The sequence below is a fragment of the Danio aesculapii genome, chromosome 24 (genome assembly GCF_903798145.1).
Source record: "Danio aesculapii chromosome 24, fDanAes4.1, whole genome shotgun sequence".
In the NCBI taxonomy this organism is placed as follows: Eukaryota; Metazoa; Chordata; class Actinopteri; order Cypriniformes; family Danionidae; genus Danio; species Danio aesculapii.
In genome coordinates this window covers 16,564,457-16,587,253 of record NC_079458.1, presented here as the reverse complement: position 1 = coordinate 16,587,253, position 22,797 = coordinate 16,564,457, and the positions used below count along the sequence as shown (strand labels likewise).

Genomic DNA, 22,797 nt, shown 5'->3' with positions numbered 1-22,797 from the left:
CGTGTAAAGATTTTGCACATCTTCTTGGACACTTTTAATGCTTCCAAACAGTTTGCTGCGATTATAAATCGCCCATGTCTTAAGGAAGTTCAGTATGATGTGATTTACCCTCTATGTGCGATTTGATTGGACAGAAATCACATGACTGATTTTTCTAATCCCCATAGACAGGAAAAAATAAAGTAGTGACTGCATGTTAAAGGAATTAAGTGGAGTAAAAGTGCCAAGACTCCACTAAAAATGTGCTCAAGGGAAAGTAAATGTACACATTCCTGAAACTATTTAGTAAATCACAATTCCTGAGAAAACTACTCAATTACAGTAGTTTGAGTATTTGTAATTAGTTACTTTACACCACTGTGTATAAATCTATCTCTTCTGATCTGATCATCTCTTTTTAGATCACTTTTATGAGAGAGATTCTATGGACCTGTGTATGTACGGACTTTTTTTCTGAAATCTTTGAATTGAATATTATAAAATAAACGTTAAAACAATTCAGCTTATAACGTTTTCTAAAAGAAAAGACCCAAATCCTTCTATGAATCTTTATTGTGCACGTGTCAGTCATCTTTTTGTACCCTCCATAAAATCAAGAATATTTTGACTGTATGCATAAAAATGTATATAGACTAAAATAATGTCTTTAATTTATAGAAATGGGGAAATCCTGTTATTTGCTCAGTCACCTGCTCTATAATGAGTTATTACTCATTACTAATACTCAAATGACACATAATTGTCCCTTGGTTCACCCTGGAGACCTGGAGAACCCAGCAGAACCCTCAGAAACAGAAGATATATGAGTGTTAAGTGAGTTAGAGAAAACATTGGAGGATGTCCACTGTGGCAGTCCTTTCCCACAAGGCCACAGCGGTGCGTAATTACACTGCAGTTTGTGTCCCTTTATTTAAGTCACTGCATTGCTGCCGACATGAAAAAACAACTCCTGACATTCTTTCATGATCTGGAATGAAGTAAAAAGGGGGAGTGAAGAAAGGGAGAGCCCAGAGTATGAAAGAGAGGATGGAGAGAAGGAATTTTGTTTGTTAAGGTCTTAAAAAGACCACTGGTGCTCACTTGGAATGAAATGAAGAATGGCAGAGTGTAAAATTGCAGCAGGCCAGAAGCTTCTAAACATTTTGCAAGATGTTTTTCAAGGCTTGGAATTGCATGTGAAATCAATATGATGTTTAAATGGTAGTGTTTATATATGTTTTTTTTTTTTTAAAGTTAACAAATGGAAATAACAATGTCCCAATATGTTTTGAATAATTTTGGTGTTGCCCTGACAAAATAGCCAAAAAAAAAAAAAAAAAAAAATAGCCCCCTTATTATATTTTATTACAACCATATATTTGACCCTGGATGACAATAACAGTCTATAACTCTGTATATATTTTTGGGAAAAACCAAGAATACATTGTATGGTTAAAATGTTGACATTTTTATTTTATGCCAGAAATCATTAGGATATTAAATATACTAAGTAAAGATCATGCTCCAATGAGAAAATTAGTACATTTCCCACTGTAAATATATTGGAGCTTATTTTTTTGTTTGTTAATATAAATTGCTAATAACTTTATTTGAACCACATTAATAATGATTTTCTTAATATTTAGATTTCTTTATCTGAATATTTTTAGATTTTCATATATTGTCCTGTCATGACAACCCATATCAGTGGAAAGCTTATTTATTCCTCTCTAAAATAATGCACTGAAAGAAATTACTTTTTGGTTTAGTAAAATGGAATAAATTTACTGTCATACAAGGGTGTAGATTAGCTCTTGACATTGGTGGGGATAAACATCCCAGAGCACATGCATTGAACAGCATATCTGTTTTAGAAACATGAATAAAGTACTTAATCATATAAAATAAACACATAATAATATAAATAACAATCACGTCCCATGTTGTAAAAGTCAGTTTACATGATTTTACTGCAGTCGGGTTTTGAGGAGGTATGACTGTAGAGAAATTTAGAGATGTGTGACACAATTGAACTGTTTTATCCCAATTATTGTTTTTCATAATCATGGAGGACAAAATTGAAACCGGATTTCGATTAATTGCACAGTCTTGGTTAATAATATTACGATGAACTTGTAGCAAACTTGACTTTGTGCACGTGTAGGTTACTAAGGGTTGATGGAGCATTATTTTATTTTGAAGTCGATTAAATTATTGATAGGGACATTTCAATATTGGTGGGGACACGTCCCCTCCATCCATGCCAATCCTACACCCTTGCTCTCATAATTTTAAAATTGTGATATTAAGTGTCAAGGATAACTAGAACTTAAGTAAATATTTTATATCTACACATTTACTTGATGCAATAAATGAAATGAGTGAAAAGAGTTATATATTAATATTAATTTACTTGTAATTTGTAAATATTTTCTAATGGTTGCAATTAAGTAAATTTTAATAATGGATATGTCGTAATGTACAGTTGAAGTCAAAATTATTAACCCCCCTGAATTATTAGCCCCCCTGTTTATTTTTTTCCCCAACTTCTGTTTAACGGAGAGAAGATTTTTTTTTCAAAACATTTCTAAACATAATAGTTTAAATAACTCATCTCTAATAACTGATTTATTTGATCTTTGCCATGATGACAGTAAATAATGTTTTACTAGATATTTTTCAAGACACTTGTATACCGCTTAAAGTGACATTTAAAGGCTTAACTAGGTTAATTAGCTTAACTAGGCAGGTTAGGGTAATTAGGCAAGTTATTGTATAACGATGGTTTGTTCTGTAGACTATCGGGAAAAATATAGCTTAAAGACGCTAATAATTTTGACTTTAAAATGGTGTTAAAAGAAATAAAAACTGCTTTTATTCTAGCTGAAATAAAACAAATAATACTTTCTCCAGCAGAAAAAAATATTATTAGACATCCTTGCTCTGTTAAATAATTTAGGATATATTTAAAAAAGAAAAAAAAACTTAAAAGAGGGGCTAATAATGTTGACTTTAACTGTAAATTTCCCAGTATGCTTTGCATAGGATTAAATGAAGAGGATAATTTTCTGAAAATAAAAGCAGTCTTAGGTGTTTAAATTTGAGAGAAAGATTTGTTATTATTTAATCATCGTTAGTTTGAAGACGAAGAAGAGTTTTGAATAAGTTTTTTAGTTTTGAGGTTACCACCTTGCAGAAGAGCAGCACTCATTCTTTAGGTTTTGGCATTTTTATTATTAACATTAATGTTTGACACTTTGCTCAAAGAACCATTACTGCGCTAACACTAGCTCTGAGATCAGTAAGCGTTTTTAAAGTAAAAGTGATATTGGGTTTAATTTGATTAAAAAAAGTGAAATTACACATTCCAAGTCAGTGGAAATGTGTGTCTTAATTTAAGTAATGCCAAATATACTAATTTGTAATTAATAAGATTAATTTAAATGGATTAAATCAATGTACCTTCCGCTAAATCAAGAACTTGTCATTACTTGATTAATGTAAATTTACATTTACATTTAGTCATTTAGCAGACGCTTTTATCCAAAGCCACTTACAAATAAATAAATATAGACTCAAAAAATAATCAGTTATCTTTTATATAATTAATTTAGGAGTGTTAGGTTAAACATTAAGTAAATTTTACATGATATTGACGTTAATTGTACCTGATATACAGTAAGATAGTAAAATTTACTTTCGAGTAAATGTTAAGAGGATTTTTTAAGTAAATATTAAGAGCTTTTTTTTCAGTGAGTATAAATCCCACTCCAAAAAAATCTTGACACTTATGATTGGTTTTCTGGTCTTTGGCTACATATTGGATGCTTTAAAAGACAGAAATGCACTGAAAAAAAATGATTTCTGCAAAGTTGTTGCAAATAATTTATCTGGATTAAAATAAATAAGCAAATTAAATTTAGTAATGTTCAGCTTAATTTGTTTGTTTAAATTCAGTCCAAATAAATTATTTACAACCACTTAGATTAAAAAACTGAGTAAATCCAAGGAATCATTTATGAATAATTTTTTTTCAGTGTGTTATGATGTGTGTGATTTCTCACCTGAAACTCACTCTCAATACCCCCCTCCAAAATAAACCGAAGTGAAACATTCCTTTAGTGATAGCGGTGCTGAGCAAAAACTGAAACTATAAAGCCCAAAGAGAACAGCTGTGCAGATTAGATCTGTCTCTCTTTTTCTCTTCCTAAATACCTCCACGCTTTGAGCACATAATTGTACCTTAATTTGATTCAAATGCTGTGTGTGGACTCGTTCACATGGTCCTGATCATTATCTGATGACTTTCTCATCCCAGAGACCAAAAACAATGACTGGAATGTGGACATGGTCACTGGAATTGGAGGTGTGGAAGAACCTCTCGCTCTCTGCTTGATGTGAAGCCGGTCACGTGGTTATTGTGAGGACTGGTAAGATTATTTTTTAAACACTGAAGAGCAATAACATATGCTGAGATTTAGAAAAACAGTTACAGAAGATGATTACAGCTGATTCTAATAAAAATAGAATTTCAGTATTATTTTAAGGGCTAATGGTTCAGTCTCACAAAACGTGTCATGTTTTTGCTAAACAGTGTTATTTATTTTACCAAGGGTACACAACACCTGAAAGCTTTTTATGTAATTTTTATTGCAAAGATCTGAAAATTTTTGAAAGCTTACAGTTGAAGTCAGAATTATTAACCCCCCTTTGAATTTATTTTCTTTTTTTAAATATTTCTTTTAAATATTTTTCACAGTATGTCTGATCATTTTTTCTTCTGGAGAAAGTTTTATTTGTTTTATTTCAGCTAGAATAAAGGCAGTTTTTAATTTTTTAAAACCCCTTTTAAGGTCAACATTATTAGCCCCTTTAAGCGATATTTTTTCGATTGTCTACAGAACAAACCATCATTATAAAATAACTTGCCTAATCACCCTAACCTGCCTAGTTAACCTAATTAACCTAGTTAAGCCTTTAAATGTCACTGTAAGCTGTATAGAAGTGTCTTGAAAAATATCTAGTCAAATATCATTTACTATCATCATGGCAAAGATAAAATAAATCAGTTATTAGAAATGAGTTATTAAAACTATTATGTTTAGAAATGTGTTGAAAAAATCTTCTCTCTGTTAAACAGAAGTTGGGGTATTTTAAATAAACAGGGGGGCTAATAATTCTGGGTGGTTAATAATTCTGACTTCAACTGTAGGTGCAAGTTTATATACTGTACACTGTAAAAAAAATCCATAAATTTGCTATTTTCCATATTTTGCATTTATGCAGTCATGCTTTTTATCTTTCCCTGTTTATTGATGCTTTTAAAATACATTATGGGACCTTGCTCTTTCTTCCAACAACCTTGAAAATTAAAAAAAGTGACTTTTATGAACATTTGTAATAGTTTAAAGTGATATATTGTCTGGGTTAGTGTTGTACATTATGGTACAAAAACCTTGAACTTCCAGTACATTTTCTGTTATTTCACAGACTAAATTCTCTATATATTATTTCTTATACATTGTATTATTTCAAACTAATAAAATGTCAATAAAAGTTGACTATCAAAAGTCAAGAGAGCAAAGATCAAGGTTCCATAATGCAATTCATAACTGTCAAAAAACAAAAAACACTGACCACGAAAATTGTTAATTAACAGATATTTTTACAGTGTAATTTAGAAACTATATTATTGTCTCTATGTACATAAAAAAAACGAATTTGTGAAAAAACTAACATTAAGGTCTGTGTGAAACTGAAAACTTTTATTTTCAGTGTATTTTATGTACTTCTAAGCTGAAACTGAATATTGATTAGGGGGTGGAGTTTACTTTTTGCGCATCATTCCCTCTTAGCGAACTAACAGTAAGATGGGCGTGGTTAATAATATTGTGGCTGCAGCCATCAACCTGACATCATCAGAGAAGGACCACTACTCCAAACATATAAGAAAATCGTCAGACTTTGACTGAAGATTACCCAAGCATATTTTTTTTTAATTTTCAAAGTGGATTGATTTTTCCTAGATTATAGTGGATTAGTGGATCCTAGTGGATTAATTTGCACAGATTAATTGTTCACCTAAACAATGTGCGCAATGAACATTAAAAATACAGAACCTGACAACCAAAAAGCACTACAGGACTGTATTTGTATAGGTGTGATGTGATTCTTTACAAAATATCATTGCCATCTACTGGCCTGGCATGTGTATTACAGCATGTTTGTTGTTTCCTTGGATCAGTGTGAACAGGGGTCATTTTAACAGTGTTGTCGTCAGTATACAAACCTTTCAAAAATGTTGTTCTACTATACATTTTTTTCATTAATCCAAATGAAAAAAGTTAAACATACAGTAAATATTTGAGTAAAATATATTGCCTAATTGGAAACACTGGCTTCGCAAACAACTGAAATAGCCAACTTATACACTATATAAATTTAATGTTTTGTACCAAGAGGAATTTAAACAATTTATTTATTGTTAAAGCACATCCTTTAAAGATAGTAATTAAATAATAAATTATCATCCATCCAAGGATTATTTTTGCTAAATTCCTAAGAAAATTTAAGTAAAATAAGTAAAATCTAAGCAAAAAAACAACAACTTCAGAATAGAGGTTGCTGCTGTCACTGACTCGCATACTTCCCTGAGAAAAACACAAATAAAGACCATAAAATGAGGGCACATTATGTGTGTACATCAACCATTGTTAAATCGCTTTAAAATATGAGCAACTTTCCCTATTACCATGTGAATTATAACTCAATGACGCTGTCAATTTACTCTGATACTATTATATACACACAACATTTTCTATATGACAACATTTTTTTAATATTTATTAAAATGTGCTAATTATAAACAATTACACAGTGTAGGTGAAGACCCGTGTATAAATAAACTTTTCAGTTCCATTGAAATGCTGATGGCACTTAAAGCTCAGCTCAATTAAATATAAAAATGTTGAGCTCATATGTGATTCCATGAGATTCATGGTCAGAACAACATGGTCAGTTTTTTTTCGTGGTGGTCTCCAAAAACGGTCATGTGGTATCCCGATCCTTAATGAGGAGGGTGTTTAACTTGATGACGGTGTTTGCAAAGTCCACAAGTTCTACAAAGTCTGACGTGATGATATTGACTCCATCTTTGCCAGGCTTCTGTGCTTCAACCCAGGTCATTATGGTTGGAAGGTTCCTGAAACAGAAACAACAGAAAAATCGTGAGTGCATATTTCATATAAATACTTCTTTTAAGCTATCTAGTCATCAGAAATTAGTTTCCAGAAAAATACTGAGCAGTTTTAAACACTGACTAATTGTCAGTTATCAATAAACACTGACTAGATTACTGACTAGCAGCAAATTAACATGTTAGAATGATTTCTGGAGGATCTTGTGACACTGAGGATTCAGGTTGCCTTTTTGGGACTATATTACTCTATAATAATAATAATAATTGTAAAATATGGTAAAATATATTTAAAAAAATATTTAAATATTGGGAAAATATATTTAAATAGAACGCTGGACTTTTAAGACATTTTACATTTATTCGTAGGACAGGGGCGGGGGAGGTTGGCATTAGAATGCTAAAGGATTACCATATTTTATTCATAACATATAGAATAAAAAAATTATTAGTTACGTTTAAAAAAGATTGATGCCCAAGGTGATTGCGTTATATTAAAGTCGGATGCAGCAGATGGATTTTATGGCACCAGGTTTAATTTTTTTATAACACCTTTACGACACTTATTATGACATACATTAAACATAAAGGCCATGACTGAACGTGGAAGATGGTCTTAGAGTGACGTTCTCCAAAATTAAAATGAATAGACTTGGGCCTATTGGTGTGTCTGTGCTATTGCATGCTTGGTTTGTATGTTTATAACCACCTCAGAGTATATTGGGGGTCACTGGTATTATTCTTTTGGGGGTCGTGGGCTGAAAAGTTTGGGAACCCCAGATTTAGCAGACGCGTTTGTCCAAAGCAACTTACAATTGAGGAGGCATTCAGCGATTCAACAAAAAAGGCAATACACACAAGAAGTGCTAATTATACAAAGGAACTGTGGCTTACTTCAGTTCATTCATGAAAATTTGCTTTGTTATAATGTTATTATTATTAGCAGTATTATTTATTATATGCATATTTACATTTGTTTTATTAAAAACAACCTTAGATTTGTCCACCTGTGAGATTTTGGACCATATGGGGCATAGCATGTGTTTGGATATAACCCAGTTTTCAGACTACACTTCATTATTATTGTTCATTTATTAGTTTGCCGGAAATAAGAACTGAATTTAGAAATAGTTTTGAAACAAATCTTTGCACTTAACAAGCAAAATTAGATATGGATAGATGTCTTTAGTGGAGTGTGTACAACACCATTTCCTTTACCACGAAAGTAAAGGAGTAAAGTGAAAGTAAAGTAAAGAGAAAGTAAAGAGGCCGAATGGAGGAGGCTCGTTCTTTATCCTCGCACTGCAGATGGTCTGTTGAACTGTTTTCTCACAAGTGAAGCATTACGTTTTTCCACTTACAAATTCCGCCATGTAATTAGCAAATGGACCATGGCGCGACACAACTGACTCTTAAAGGGCATTGGAGTTGAGACTCTGATTGGTTTAATGCATGTTATACTCATAACATACCCATAACTCATTAAGAGAATAAACACAACCCTGTTAGACCATGCGCCAGGGCACAAAGTGTTTTTTTCCATCCTTAAAATAGCAAAAGTGGATTTGGGCACGCCTTAAATGCTTTTGCACCATGCGCTTTAGACTTTGCACCTAGACCGTTAAAATAGAGTCCATGGAGTGATTGTAAGAAAGTGTTTGGTGCAAATGTGCAAAACTGGTGCAAGTGTCGATTAAAGTGTCAGAGGGATAAAAGAGTGTCTCTACAGGTGGTTTGTTAAACCCACTCACCTGTGTGAGGCACATTCAGAATGGCAAAATCGATAAAAATATTTTAGAATATTGCTGATTTTGCTTTAATTATGATCAAATAAATGCACCCCTGGTGAGCATTAGAGACATTTCAGGGAAAATGCAAGTTTTTTTTTATTATTATCCTTTTTGCAATGCAGATGACAGTTTTGAGGTTTTGGGGTTCACAAAAACAATCATTTTAAACTTGACTATGCATTGTTCATTCAAACTTGAATGTACAATGTTCAAATTAGAGTGTATTTGCTAAAACATAACAGAAAACTTGTCATTCAAACATTTTTATAAAACAAATTTGCAGTTCTTATTGTAATCAAACAACTGGGGAGATAATTGTGATAATTTTTATGTTATTTTTAAACCTATTTTTGTCTTGCCTTTATTCAAAATTATGTGCAGCTATATTTTTTTAGTCATGTATTTTGTATACAGCTGCATAAATACACATAAAAACCTCAAAACTTGTCTACAGGGAGCTGTTAACGTATTAGCAATAAGTATGTTAGCTTTATTTCAGGTCAGCTTTGAATAGAAATAAACAGCGCAGTCATTTTCAGCAGCGACCCGGACAAAACCAGGAAATGGGAAGCTCAGACTTTGTTTATCCTGGAATAATAAACAATCCAACTTCCACACTCGGGCAGATTTAAACAGCTTCCTCCGAGACAGCCGTCTCATAAGGATGTCCGCTAAAACACAGCACAAGGCTCCACACTTCTGAGATGGTGAATATATGTGCCACTAAATATGACACTTCAATATATATTTTCTAGATGGTATGTGCACGTTTTATTTATGCATAGATCAAAAGTGAGCACTGAATCTATAGGTGGTTGTGGATTTTAGGCCTTGTTTAAAAGGAGTCCAGTTAGTAGGTTATTATGGGACATTATACGATCCATCCTTCAGTGGGATTATAGGTTATGTTTGTTTAACAAGTGTATCCTGAGACTCTGCTTTCCAAATGGGCAATGATGGTGAGCCTGCCACCTAGTGGAGGGTTTTAGAATTATTACAACAAAAATGACTCCAGTACAGTAGAGACTGCTTCAATATTCAATTGAAGGAAAACCTATTAGCCCTCCTGTGAAATTGTAATTATTGTTCAAAGTGCTGTTTAACCTCCAGAGCAAGAAAATTGTAACAGTATATCATATTATTTATTTTAATTAAATTTTTTAATAGTTTGTATACTCAATATTATTAGCCTCCTTGATCATTTTATTTTAATTGGCTATAGAACAAACCACTGTTGTCCAGTGACTTAATTAATTAACCTCCTACTACACTACTGGTCAAAAGTCATCACATAATCCTTTAAAAATCATTTTAATATATAATATATAATATATTTATGATAATAATTTATTATTATTACTATTATCATTTATTATTATTGTTATTATTATTTATTATTATTATTAGTAGTAGTAGTGGTAGAAGAAGTAGTTATTATCAATAGTTATTAACAGGTTATTAACAGGTGAGTAATTTAATTCTATTCAAAAGCAAATGAAATGGTGTCAATATATTTTTTAAAATTCAATATCTTTTTTAGTAAATTGAAGTTTAAATAACTGAATAATCAAAAATGTTCATAAAGATTTTTATATTGTTACAAAAGATTTCTATTTCAGATCAATTTTGTTCTGAAGGAACTTTTTATTCATCAAAGAAAGCTAAAAAATCTACTCAGCTGTTTTCAATATCATATAATGAAAACAAATTTTTAACATCAATTCTGAATATTACAATAATTTCTGAAGGATCTTGTGACTGGCGTAATGATGCTAAAGATTCAGCTTTGAAAGGCTCCAATTTTACCCCTTTAACAAGTCTTTGGTGTCTCCAGAATCTGTCTGTAAAGTTTCAGCTCAAAATACTCATCAGATTATTTATTATAGCCTCCAGAAGCTGCCCATTTTGGTGTCTGGGTACATTGTAGCTGTTTTTGTAGCCTGTGGCTTTAAATGCAAATGAGCTGCTTTCCCCACCCACCTTTTCCATGAGCGTGTCTGCTTCTCATTATGTGTTATGTCAGATAAACACCAGTCAGTGATAGAGACTGACTTGAATGAAGCTGAAATACAGGTAATGAATACCAAGTCAAAAATACCGAGTAATTTTATTTGATGTATTTGTGGTGGAGTTTATTCAAGCCTTTCTGAAAAGATGAGTCACACAAATGCTGTTTGCAGTACACACACACACACGCACGCACGCACGCACACACACACAATCACCCACACACTTTTTCTTCTTAAAACACAATTAATTATTTTAATTAATTGAAATAATAATTCCTTACATTTATATAGCGCTTTTCTGGACACTCAAATCGCTTTATACATTTATTGAGGGGAATGTCCTCATCCACCACCAGTGTGCAGCATCCACCTGGATTTTACTGTCTTTATTACAAACATGCTCTGTTTTAAAGACGTTTTAAACTTATAAAAATCACAGAGAGTTGGAACAAATATTTTAATCCCAGTTTATTTGCAAAAAAAGTTCTGTGTACATGTGTGTACATGTTATTATAGAAACATGGCACCTCTCAATCAATTCGGTGGGCGGGGAAAACCGCACTCCTACGTTACATTGCGGTGCCTTAAAATCAGTGGGATTTGGGTCCTATTTTAACATCAGGACATTTCAAAATATCGACTTGTTGGGTTTATATCACTGAACACACTATACATACTGTACAGATAGTTCTGTCTAAACCGCTTATAAAAGTTGATTTCATCGTAGGTGCCCTTTAAAATATATTCAAACAGAAAACCATTATTTTAAATAGTTTTTGCTGTACTTTGGATCAAATTAATGCAGGCTTTGTGAGCAAACATTACTTCTTAAAAAAACATCAGAAATGAGTACTGTTCTAAAACGTTTGACCAGTAACGTGAATATAACCTACTTGTTCTGGTTCATACTCACCTCTCCACCAGGTAGTTCCTCAGACCCTGTACCAGGCCCCTGGCGATGGTTTTGACACGTGGGGTTAGAATAGCCTGCGACACATGAAAGCTGCCGTATTTGGCTCGTTCACCCAGTGTGGTCTCCAGGAACTGAATGAGTTTGGTGGTGTCTGTAGTATTGGCCCACGGTGCAGGGATTTTACTACCAGGCCACATCACAGGACAGCCCTCAGCAGATGGATGATGGTAAAACACCAGGACCTATGAAACCGAAACACGAAAACTCCCTTTTACAATTGCCGTAGAGTTAAATAATTGAGTTTTATACATTTTTGAATCCATTCAGGTTATCTCTGAGTCTGGCAGGTAGACTATTAGCTTAGCTTAGCATAGATCACTGATTTAGATTAGACCATTAGCATATCACTCAAAAAATATAATTTTCCAATCTAAAGCTTGACTCGTCTGTAGTTACACCATTTATAAAGTCTGACAGAAAATGAAAAGTTGCTATTTTCTAGGCCGATATGGCTAGAAACTATATTCTTATTCTCAGGGATGGGCAGTATTTATGATACAAGTATTTCAAATACGTATTTTAAATGCAAAATAGTATTTTGTATTTGATAGGGTTTATGAAAATGGTTTAATATTTTGTATCATATTTTTGTATTTTAGAAATACTGTAAAATACTTTGTAAGAAGTCTACATGATGACATCATAAAAATGCAGCCTTTGATTGGTGCTTTCCCAGATGTTTGCCTAAGCATGAGATCAGAACAGAACATTTATTAAGAAAGTGGTCAATGCTTGAAGCATGGATGGAAATTATGCAACACACATAAAGGAAATAACAGACAAATGGTATGGATATATTTGAGAGCCAGTCAACAATCACTAAAAATAGTGTACTGCACAATGAAAGACCAGTCATATATAATGGAAGTATAGTGTACAATTCGGCATCAGCATTTTTGCTTAAGAAATGAGATGGAATAAAATATCAGTCCCTAAGAACAGGATGAGGAGCCTTCAGAACAACAGTCTCAGTGCTTCAGGTGGAAATGCATATCAAGTTTAGAAATATAAAACACCTAAATATAGTGTACTGCTGTTCACTAAGAGGGTAAACGGAGACTCTTCAAGTAAATCTCAAAAACTATTGGGAGAATGAGTATACTGCACAAATAATAGTAGTTTTGGATGGATTGCTGATGTAGATGACAAGAAAATAAGAAAATGAACATTAAAATAAACCCTAGTTATGTTTAACTTAATTTGTTTATTTAAATTCAGCTAATAAAAACTGTTTGCAACAATTTGCTGTGAACCATTTTTTCAGTGTATCATAAATGATAAAACTCAACTGTTCAACTCTAGGTGACTTGAGGTGTAAAAGGAGCATTTTCCAAAAAAAGTGGAGTGTTCCTTTAAAAGTTAAAGCTGATGGATGTTAATGATGAAGCTTTGCAGCTCATGACTTTAAAGAGATACAAATGTACTCACCATTTAATCACTCTAGGCTCTAAATCTTTATGAGTTAATATTCTCTTAAATATTACACAAGATGACAGGCTTAATAGTGTTTGGTATTTGCTTGTTGTTCTCCTCTTAGAAGTTTGAACTTTTTTGACTTACTATTTATAGTAAAAAAATCATATTTTTGACAGTTTTTTAAAATGCTAAAATCTTCTTTGAACATACTGAACTGAGTATCTTAAAATTGACCAAAATATTTCAGTCACCACCTTTTTTGCTATTGAACATCATGCTGATTTGTAAGTTTCATACATACAGTCAAGCCCTAAATTATTAATACCCACTCAAATTCTGACTTATCAAAGGTGTTCACAAATGGAGTGTTTCTAAGGGATGTTGTGTCCAGTTTTTGGCGTTTGTACACCTGTCTGTTTCCATCAGAGTGTAAAGTGAGACATTAATCCTGTGGTGATTAGGGTCAGTCCACCGCAGGAATAGCTGACCTCTGCTCCGACACACCACTGACACACAAAGAGTCGACGGCACAGACAGACACAAGTCAACTCTACCGCTTAATAAATATATATGGTAAAACGCAAACCAACATTAAAACATCTGCTTATTTCATATCTCTTGATGTAAATACTGTTTAAATGCACAGATTATTCTAAACTGACAGAATGTTAAAATCTGAAAGCTCATCGATATCATGCAAGTCAGAGATTTGCTCTTTTTTATTCTGATTGATACTTTTTCCAGAAATAGCTTTCGTGTCGGTTTAATTCTGAGAGACAGATCTGGCATTTAAATCAGTTATGGGGAAAAAATATAATTTCCAGATTTTGTCAAATGTTAACGTATGTTAGTTTCAGTTTGACTGATCATCATATAATCACTGACACATTCACAGTTCAGTTTTAAAAGTGAAAAGTAACAAATGATCAGAGTATCAGTTTTTTTTTTCCATTACCTAAAACGGACAGCACTAGTTTAACAGAAAAACGTGTAGTTGTTTATTTATATGCTGTATCTTACACTGAAATCAAGTTGCAGCAACTGTGGAAACCATTGTAACTTTATTTTCCTACATAATAAATGTCTGAAGCACAAAAAACATGCAAATCACAAACATTATTGTACAATTTTAGTGCTTTTCCTTATTAAATATTTGATTTTTAACCTCATGTAAAGCCATCATTATCAAACTTTCTATCTAAAGTTGTGAAAATCGCTTTTACAATAAAAATGTAATGTCACATTTATGTCCATGTGGTCAAACTACTGTAAAAAGCCCATAATCAATAGAAATTTGTATCCTACAACTGGGGAAATCCCTACTTTTGTAGGCTTTTAACTTAAAAACATGCAAATCTGTCATGTTATCTTGCATATTTGGTGTGAGTCAGTTCTGCCATTTAAGATCATTTAATCACATCAATTTCATGACATACTTTACATCATTTCAGAATGCTGAAAACAACATTTGAGATTGAGTATATTTCCATTTTAGGGAAATGAATCAAAACAAATGTTGGATGGAAATGACAAGATGCACATAAAAACTTTTGCATGTATAAAATGCTTAGTTGAGGCGGATAATTGATAATAAATATAAATACAAATAAACTCAGACAGCGACATAATTAGCGAAACATTCCTTGATGCACAAACGATAAATTATTAAAATGAATCCACTTCCAAACACAAGATGTATGTTATTACAAAATTGTCACTCCTAATAAAACTGACCTGAAGTGACAACAATAAAAATAGAAAATAAGTTCAAATAGAAGCCACTGTAGCTCTTTTTTTCATTTAAAATATAAAATCAAAAAAAGACATTTACAAATAACAAACATTGTGTGATTTTGCTGCTTTTTCTTCTCATTAAATATTTATAAACTCCTATAATGATAAATGGTAAAGTCAGGTGCGATAAATGCTGTGTTCATGCCTTTTCAGTACTATTCTGTGCTGTGCATTAGTAAATACAAATACAGCATTGTTTTCTGATCAAAAAGATGTTAAAACAAGGTGTTAAACTGGCCCTTAAACTCACGTAAAGCCATCGTTAGCTATGTTTTTCACCCAATGTTGCAAATGTTAGTTATCTGAAAATGATTTAATGTCATATTTGCAAACAGAGTCACTTGCATTCCATGTGTTCAAACTAAACCATCAAACAAATGCTGAACTTTTTAAAAGTATAGTTGCTACTTCAGGAATTTGGCAATGAAATTAATTCAATCCTATGATTTTTTGTTGTTGTTGTTTTTTTGTTGTTTTTGCTCCTCATTAAGGATTTAAAAAAAAAAAAATTGTGTTTCCATTTCAATTTACTGAAATGTTTTCTTTTTAAAATGCTTCTTTTATTTATTTATTATTCATTTATTTTTTTACTTAAGGATTTTATGTACAATTTGAAATTTCCATGCAGCTTTTTATTGCATAAATGGAATGTGGTCTCAATTGGTGGGCATAGTTTCTTATAATATGAAAAATTGAACCATCTCAATTGAGTGCATATGATTATTATGCACATTTTAGGATTTAACGTGCATCTTGACATTTCCATGAAGTGTTTTTATGTAACACATGTACTGAAGGAAATGAGTTTACATCTAAATTTGTAGGTATGTTATCTTTTCACATTTGCCTCAATTAAAGGGATAGTTCACCCAAAATTAAAAATGTCATCATTTATTCACCTGTGACTTCTTCAAAACATTTTTTTTTTGTTGTTGTTGAAGACAAAAGAAGGTATTTTGAAGAATATTGGAAACCGGTAACCATTAACTTCCATAGCAGGAAAAACAAATACTATGGACATCAATGTTTACGGCTTTCCAACATTCTTTGGTCACACTTTATTTTGATGGTCTGTTTGTTGAATTTAAGTTACATTGCATCTACATGCCAACTAATTCTCATTAGATTATAAGTAGACTGTTAGGTTGGGGTTAGGGTGTGTAAGTTGACATGTACATGCAAAGTTATTATATTCAGTTAAATGTCCGTTGAAGGAGCAGTGTCAACAGATATTAAGCAGACAGTCTACCAATACTCAAATGGACCATCAAAATAAAGTGTTACCCATTTTTTTAGTATATCCTTCAGTATATCTTTAATAAAAGTAAGAATAAATAATGACAGATTTTACATTTTGACTGAACAATTCTTTAAAGTATATGTGATCTTTCGCACATGTTAGAATATTAGCATCTTGACTTCTCATGTAGTGTTCATTTTGATAACATCCCTTAAACAAAAGCTTGAGTACTGTTACCAGCAGATGTTTATCTCACCTGGTATCTATTTTCCCACAGATAATTCAGAGTGATGTCCTCCACCACATCCATCCTGCAGAGCTTGTGACCAAACACATCCTGCAACATCTTGATTAGGTAACGATGGTGTTCTTCTCCCATTGCATAATGATGATTGAAGTCTAAAAAAACAACCTCTTTCTTGTGTATGTTGAGAAAATTGTTAATGTCATTAAGGCCATCGCGTACTTTGTGCCCGAACAGGCCGTGTATGAAGTATATCTCGTGGCCTGCTTCTCCTGGTTTGGAGGACACGCGCAGGTCGAAATAGCGAATGCCTCCCTCAAGCTGTTCCCTGAAGGTCAGGTTCTGGGTCATGGACCACTTCTTCATCACTTTCTTGGCCAAAAAACGGAATATGGCAGCTAGGTGTTTGACGTACGCTTTCTGGTCTGGACCGACTGGAGCGTGTTCGTCCACCCAGAAACTAAAGGAATCATGAGAGCCTGAAATGTAAAACAGGTAAAATGATACATATTTTAAAATTTACAGTGGAGGTTAATATTATTAATTCCTACAATATTTTTTCTTCAGCAGTAAGTCTTATTTGTTTTATTTCCGCTAGAGTAAAAACCATTTTAATTTTTTTAAAAAACCATTTTAAGGTCTATATCATTTTTATGCAATATTCCATCCATTTCAATATGACCATAGTTGATATTGATATTAATTGATATGAATTGATATTAACTATTAACAGAGAGGTTTATTTGATGGTGGTCATTTTACAATACACAGCATTTAATAATCAGGTGAGTAAAATCAATTCAATTCAATTAAATTCAATTCAATTCACCTTTATTTGTATAGCGCTTATACAATGTAGATTGTGTCAAAGCAGCTTCACATAAAAGGTCATAGTAAATAGGAACAGTGTAGTTCAGTTTTTAGTGTTTAAGTTCAGTTCAGTTGAGCTCAGTTCAGTGTGGTTTAATAATCACTACTGAGAGTCCAAATATTGAAGGGCAAATCCAACGATGCGCAGCTCTACAGATCCCGAACCATGCAAGCCAGTGGCGACAGCGGAGAGGGAAAAAAAAACTTCACTAATGGCGGAAGTGAAGAAAAAAAACCTTGAGAGAAACCAGGCTCAGTTGGGCATGACCATTTTAATTTCTCCGCTGGCCAAACGTCTTGTGCAGAGCACAATCTTGAATGAAATCAAAGGAAGAGGTTTAAACATTTAAGATCTTCCTCTAACGAAAACGTATTAAAAAAAGAGACGGGCATTTGTCGTTTTCAAATCTGAAAAAAATGTGTAATTAATTTCTATTTAATTTTAAATTATTTTCAGTAGAGAATACAGCTTAAAAATACTGTAAGATAAAAAACAGCTCAAATAATTTCTTTAACGTGTTGTAAAAATAAAATCAGTCAGAAGTTTCTACCTACCTGTCTGTCTATTTGTTAATCCATCTGTCTAACCATCTGTCTAACCATCTATCTATCTATCTATCTATCTATCTATCTATCTATCTATCTATCTATCTATCTATCTATCTATCTATCTATCTATCTGTCTGTCTGTCTGTCTGTCTGTCTGTCTGTCTGTCTGTCTGTCTGTCTGTCTGTCTGTCTGTCTTTCTGTCTATCTATCTATCTATCTATCTATCTATCTATCTATCTATCTATCTATCTATCTATCTATCTATCTATCTATCTATCTATCTATCTATCTATCTATCTATCTATCTATCTGTCTGTCTGTCTGTCTGTCTGTCTGTCTGTCTGTCTGTCTGTCTGACTTTCTGTCTGTCTGTGCATGTTTTATAAACAAAATAAACATGATTTCTGAAATTAATAATTTAGAATTTTATATAATTTTATATAGTTATATAATTAATTATAAAAATTCTAAAATGTCATAAATATAAATTTAATAGATAGTTCTTTTTGTTCATGTTTTAACAAATGTTTATATTATAGTTGTACACATTATATTACAGTTTTTCTCAGTCACTTTGGTACATTTCTCAGATCAGAATTGAAGTTTTCAAAACTACCTGTTCAATCTTCACATCCTCATGTCTCTTGTGCACATGAGAAAAGCAGTTTCTCATTCTTTTAAACAAGTTACAAATGCTTTGATACATCCATGCAAATGATTATGTGCAATTCTCTGATGTTTCCTACATTGTCAATTGTATTCATTCAATTGTGTTCAATTGTATTCAACAAGTCATGTTGATCAGAATTAATTATTTTGGTCTCTGTTGAATAGTCTCACCGCCACAACATTGCATTAGTTCACAGCGTAAGTCTTTACATACAAAATGCTTGAACAAGCTGTCATAATATTTTGTCATAATGCAATTCCCTTTATTTCCATTAGACGTTTTTTTTTCTAAATCTGTCTAGAATTGGTAAATTTTTCTCAGGTGAATCTTGACTTTTTCTAATTAAGGTGCATCTCAAAAGAGATTGTCCTATGTTCACATTTCTACTTTTGTTTATTTGTTTTTTGTGCAGTGCAGTGCTGTCTTTTCCTTTCTGTACCACAGTGACATGATCAGTCAACAAGTTACAGTACAAACAGCAAAAAAATAAATAAAATAGCCATAGTTTAGATCAGAAAACCCTTACAGAGTACACTGATATATTAATTTGTAGAAATTTGACACAGTTACTACAATTATCTGTACACAATGACACAATGACACAAGGACTTATCATTCTGGTGGCACTGACTAATTTATTGACGCAGAAAGTTAGTTTTGAGAGACAAACTAAGGATTTTTGAGCAAGTGATTGGCTTTTTCAGGTAATCCATGGTGTTTTGCTATTTGTACGTGTTGTTTTGAAAAATGCACTTCCTGTTTTGCAAAATTTCAATTCTGATCTGAGAAATGTACCAAAGCGACTGAGAAAAACTGTATCAGTGGACAAACCTATACGAATCTTTGGATTGGTCCTGTGCTGTCTTTTATTTATTATTAATAATAAATTATTAATATAAAACAACAACGATTAAGTATCATTAAATTATTAATATGAATATTGTCGATGAATTAAAATAAATATAGAAACGGTGTGGGGCAGGTTAAAGAAAGAATACTCAAACAGTAAGAAAAGTATATCAATATTTGTTTTATTTATTATTTAAAAAATTCTTGGTGTTTTGAAGAAATTGTCTATAATAACACATTATATTCATCGTGTGCACATTGTGTTAAAAACAGAGTTCATCTTTAAGCGGCATCTTTGTTTGTTCACATTAAACTGATCCAAATGGATTGCTTTATACTGTTACAGACTAATCAGAATTTCATTTGAGTTAAATGTCAAAGGGCAGAAAAGGTCACTCACCAGGAACCGCCAGGTGTTTGAGGGGCATTGATGTAAGGGCAGGGCACAGGGAGCCCATCCAGTCAGCATTGGAGGTGTTTCCTGTGGGTCGCGTCTTCATTTCCTCTAGTTAAGCGTTTCAACATCCACGAAGCCAATTCAGCACTTATCCAGGCCAGGCTAATCCAGCAATTGTTCCTCTCCACGAAATCATTATTGTCAATAGGGTCATCAATGCAGGATTTACATCAAGATAACAATGATTTAGTCCTTATAACATCACTGGATGTGCGAGGCGGACTGCAGATGGAGAGCGAGCTCTTCTACTCGGTTAATCTTCTTAAACTGAAAGTACAATCCTTATCCTCCTCCCTGCTTCCCTGCTGGAGTTTAAAACGTCTTGGTCAGGGGATGATTATCCTCGTCTCTCCCTCTCCGTTAGACAGGTGACAGATGGGACACTTTACCTTCAGTGCTGCATATTGTCATGTTTGAGACGTCTAGACATTCACTTTTGACTTAATCGCAAACACAAGTGAGTCACACTGCTCTTCAGATGTTTGGAATTAGTACAATTTCTTTAAGGTTTTCAAAGAAGTCGGTGACACGGTGGCTTAGTGGTTAGCACTGTCGCCTCACAACAAGAAGTTCGCTGGTCCGAGTCCCTGCTGGGTCAGTTGGCATATCTGTGTGGAGTTTGCATGTTCTTCCTGTGTTTGTGTGGTTTCCTCCGAGTGCTCCGGTTTCCCCCACAATCCAAAGACCTGCACTAAAGGTGACTTGAATAAACTAAATTGACATAGTATGGATGTTTCCCAGTGCTGGGTTGCAGTTGGAAGGGCATCCGCTGTGTAAAACTTACGCTGGATAAGTTGGTGGTTCATTCCGCTTTGGTGACCCTTGATGAATAAAGGGACTAAGCCGAAGGAAAATAAACGAATGAATGAATGAAAGAAGTTACTTATTGCTTATTGCAAATACAAGTGCTGTGTGTGGATATTGTCACGTTTGAGAGGTCTACACTTTCTGAAAAACCACATAAGTTTCATATGTTAAAACCACATGTGAAACAAGTGGAACAGACAGATGTTCAAAGTTTGGTATAGGCAGGATTTGAAATAAGTCACTTTTTAAAATAACAATACTTACTGAAATAACACATAAGCTTAATTTGTTAAAAACACAGGTAGGCCTAAAGCACACATGGAACAATTTTAATTTCATCTTTATTTCTTTAGCATTTTTACAGTGCAGATTGTGTCAAAGCATCTTAACATAGACGTTTTAGTAAACTGCAATTGAAACTCTCAGTCCAGAGTTGAAGTTGAGTTTAGTTCAGTTCAGTGTAGTTTTAATTTCACTGCTGAAAGTCCAAACACTGAAGAGCAAATCCATCAATGCGCAGCTCCACAAGCTCCCAAACCAAGCAAGCCAGTGGCGACAGTGGCGAGGAACAAACTTCACCAATTGATGAAAGTGAAGGAAAAAAACTTAGAGAGAAACCAGGCTCAGTTGAGCATGACCATTTGTCCTCTGGCTAAACTTCTTGTGCTCAGCTGCAGGCACTGGAGGCTGGAGAAGGAACAGATGAAACATACACTATTGTTCAGGAATATTATCAAGCTATGAGAATACTTTTGTGTGCACACAAAACAAAAATAACAACTTAAATGAAGTTTCTTTTCCTCGGTGTCAGTATATTGGCACTGCCTTAGTTTGAAACAAGTACACGTGCATAATAATACATCAAAGGCTTGACCAAGCAATAATACACGAAAGTGCATCCTATACTGACACTGAGGAGAAGAAACTTGATTGAAGTTGTTATTTTCATTTTGTGAGCACATAAAAGTGTATTCATAGCTTGATAATACACCCAGAAAAATTACCTTTGATATGTGTTTAAATTAATTATTTAAAATGAGATGAAACACAGTTCTTAAGATAACTTAATTGTTTTTAACTTCAATCCACTCAAATTTGTGAAAACTTGTGTTGGGACAACATAAAGGTATTGTGTGGAACACAGCATTTTTTATTACAGTGTACTAAGATTAAACTACTGAAGGCATATGGTCTTGATTTACTTTTGTATTTTCCTTGACATTTCAAGAGTTCACACTTAGCTATTGCTTGATACAATTTGCAGATTTGGCATGCTGTCCCGGGAGAAAACCCTGAGCTCGGAGATACTTGAGCCCAGGGCTCATGCTTAGTCATGTAGCATGACAGGGGATCCGAGATCATAGATATATACACTAGATATCGCAAACGGATCCTGAGCATGCGTCAATAGCACCACATTAGTACAGTGCTCCCAGGACAAAAGTCAACCGCACTAGTCAATACTAAAGCCAATCTGAAGAAGCTGGACTTTTATGTTGTGTACAGGTGTAGTGTCAAGCAAGCAAAGAAAACAAAACACAAAGGCAGAATATTTCATAGGAAAGATTTAGTTTTTTATGTTTTTATATGTTACGAACTTATGTGCTAAACAGGCTATTGATGACAATACAGTCACTCACTACACAAGGGAAAGTAGCACCAACTCGCAGTAAATTTTAGGCTTATGCTAGTTTGGTTGAATGGTTGAAATGTGTTGAATGGTTGAAATGTAAAGGAAATATGACAACAAGAGGCTTGTATTATTGTTGGCTAGGAGAAAGAGTCGTTCATAACGGAGATTCATTCACAAACGAATCGCTCCCTCCCTTAGAATAAGAAGTGAAAGCAGGATGGGGGCGTGTTTCAGGACATGGATTAGATCAAATTTAACAGAGAGGGAGGATAATACAGTTCCATGCACACAAACACAAGCGCTTTGTCGGTTCTGCCCGTG

The 22,797-nt window shown here is 33.2% G+C and overlaps 1 protein-coding gene across 1 annotated transcript; it reads right to left on the bottom strand.

The window, feature by feature from the left end:
* Positions 1-7,026: 7,026 nt before the first annotated feature.
* On the bottom strand, positions 7,027-20,079 carry plcxd2 (phosphatidylinositol-specific phospholipase C, X domain containing 2). The gene is made up of 4 exons (XM_056450102.1): positions 19,980-20,079; positions 16,653-17,119; positions 11,887-12,128; positions 7,027-7,180 (listed from the first exon to the last, which is right to left on the bottom strand). The coding sequence occupies exons 1-4, from the start codon at positions 20,077-20,079 to the stop codon at positions 7,027-7,029; spliced, it is 963 nt and encodes a 320-aa protein (XP_056306077.1).
* Between the last annotated feature and the right edge of the window lie 2,718 nt (positions 20,080-22,797).

What these genes read in the sequence shown, in the direction of transcription:
- plcxd2 (XM_056450102.1), bottom strand. Translation starts at nt 20,079, where the DNA reads ATGAAGACGCGACCCACAGGAAACACCTCCAATGCTGACTGGATGGGC. An exon ending in CAAACACCTGGCGGTTCCTG is followed by an intron (nt 17,120 to 19,979) that starts GTGAGTGACCTT and finishes TTTACATTTCAG; the next exon opens with GCTCTCATGATTCCTTTAGT. An exon ending in TGTGGGAAAATAGATACCAG is followed by an intron (nt 12,129 to 16,652) that starts GTGAGATAAACA and finishes TCGGTTTCATAG; the next exon opens with GTCCTGGTGTTTTACCATCA.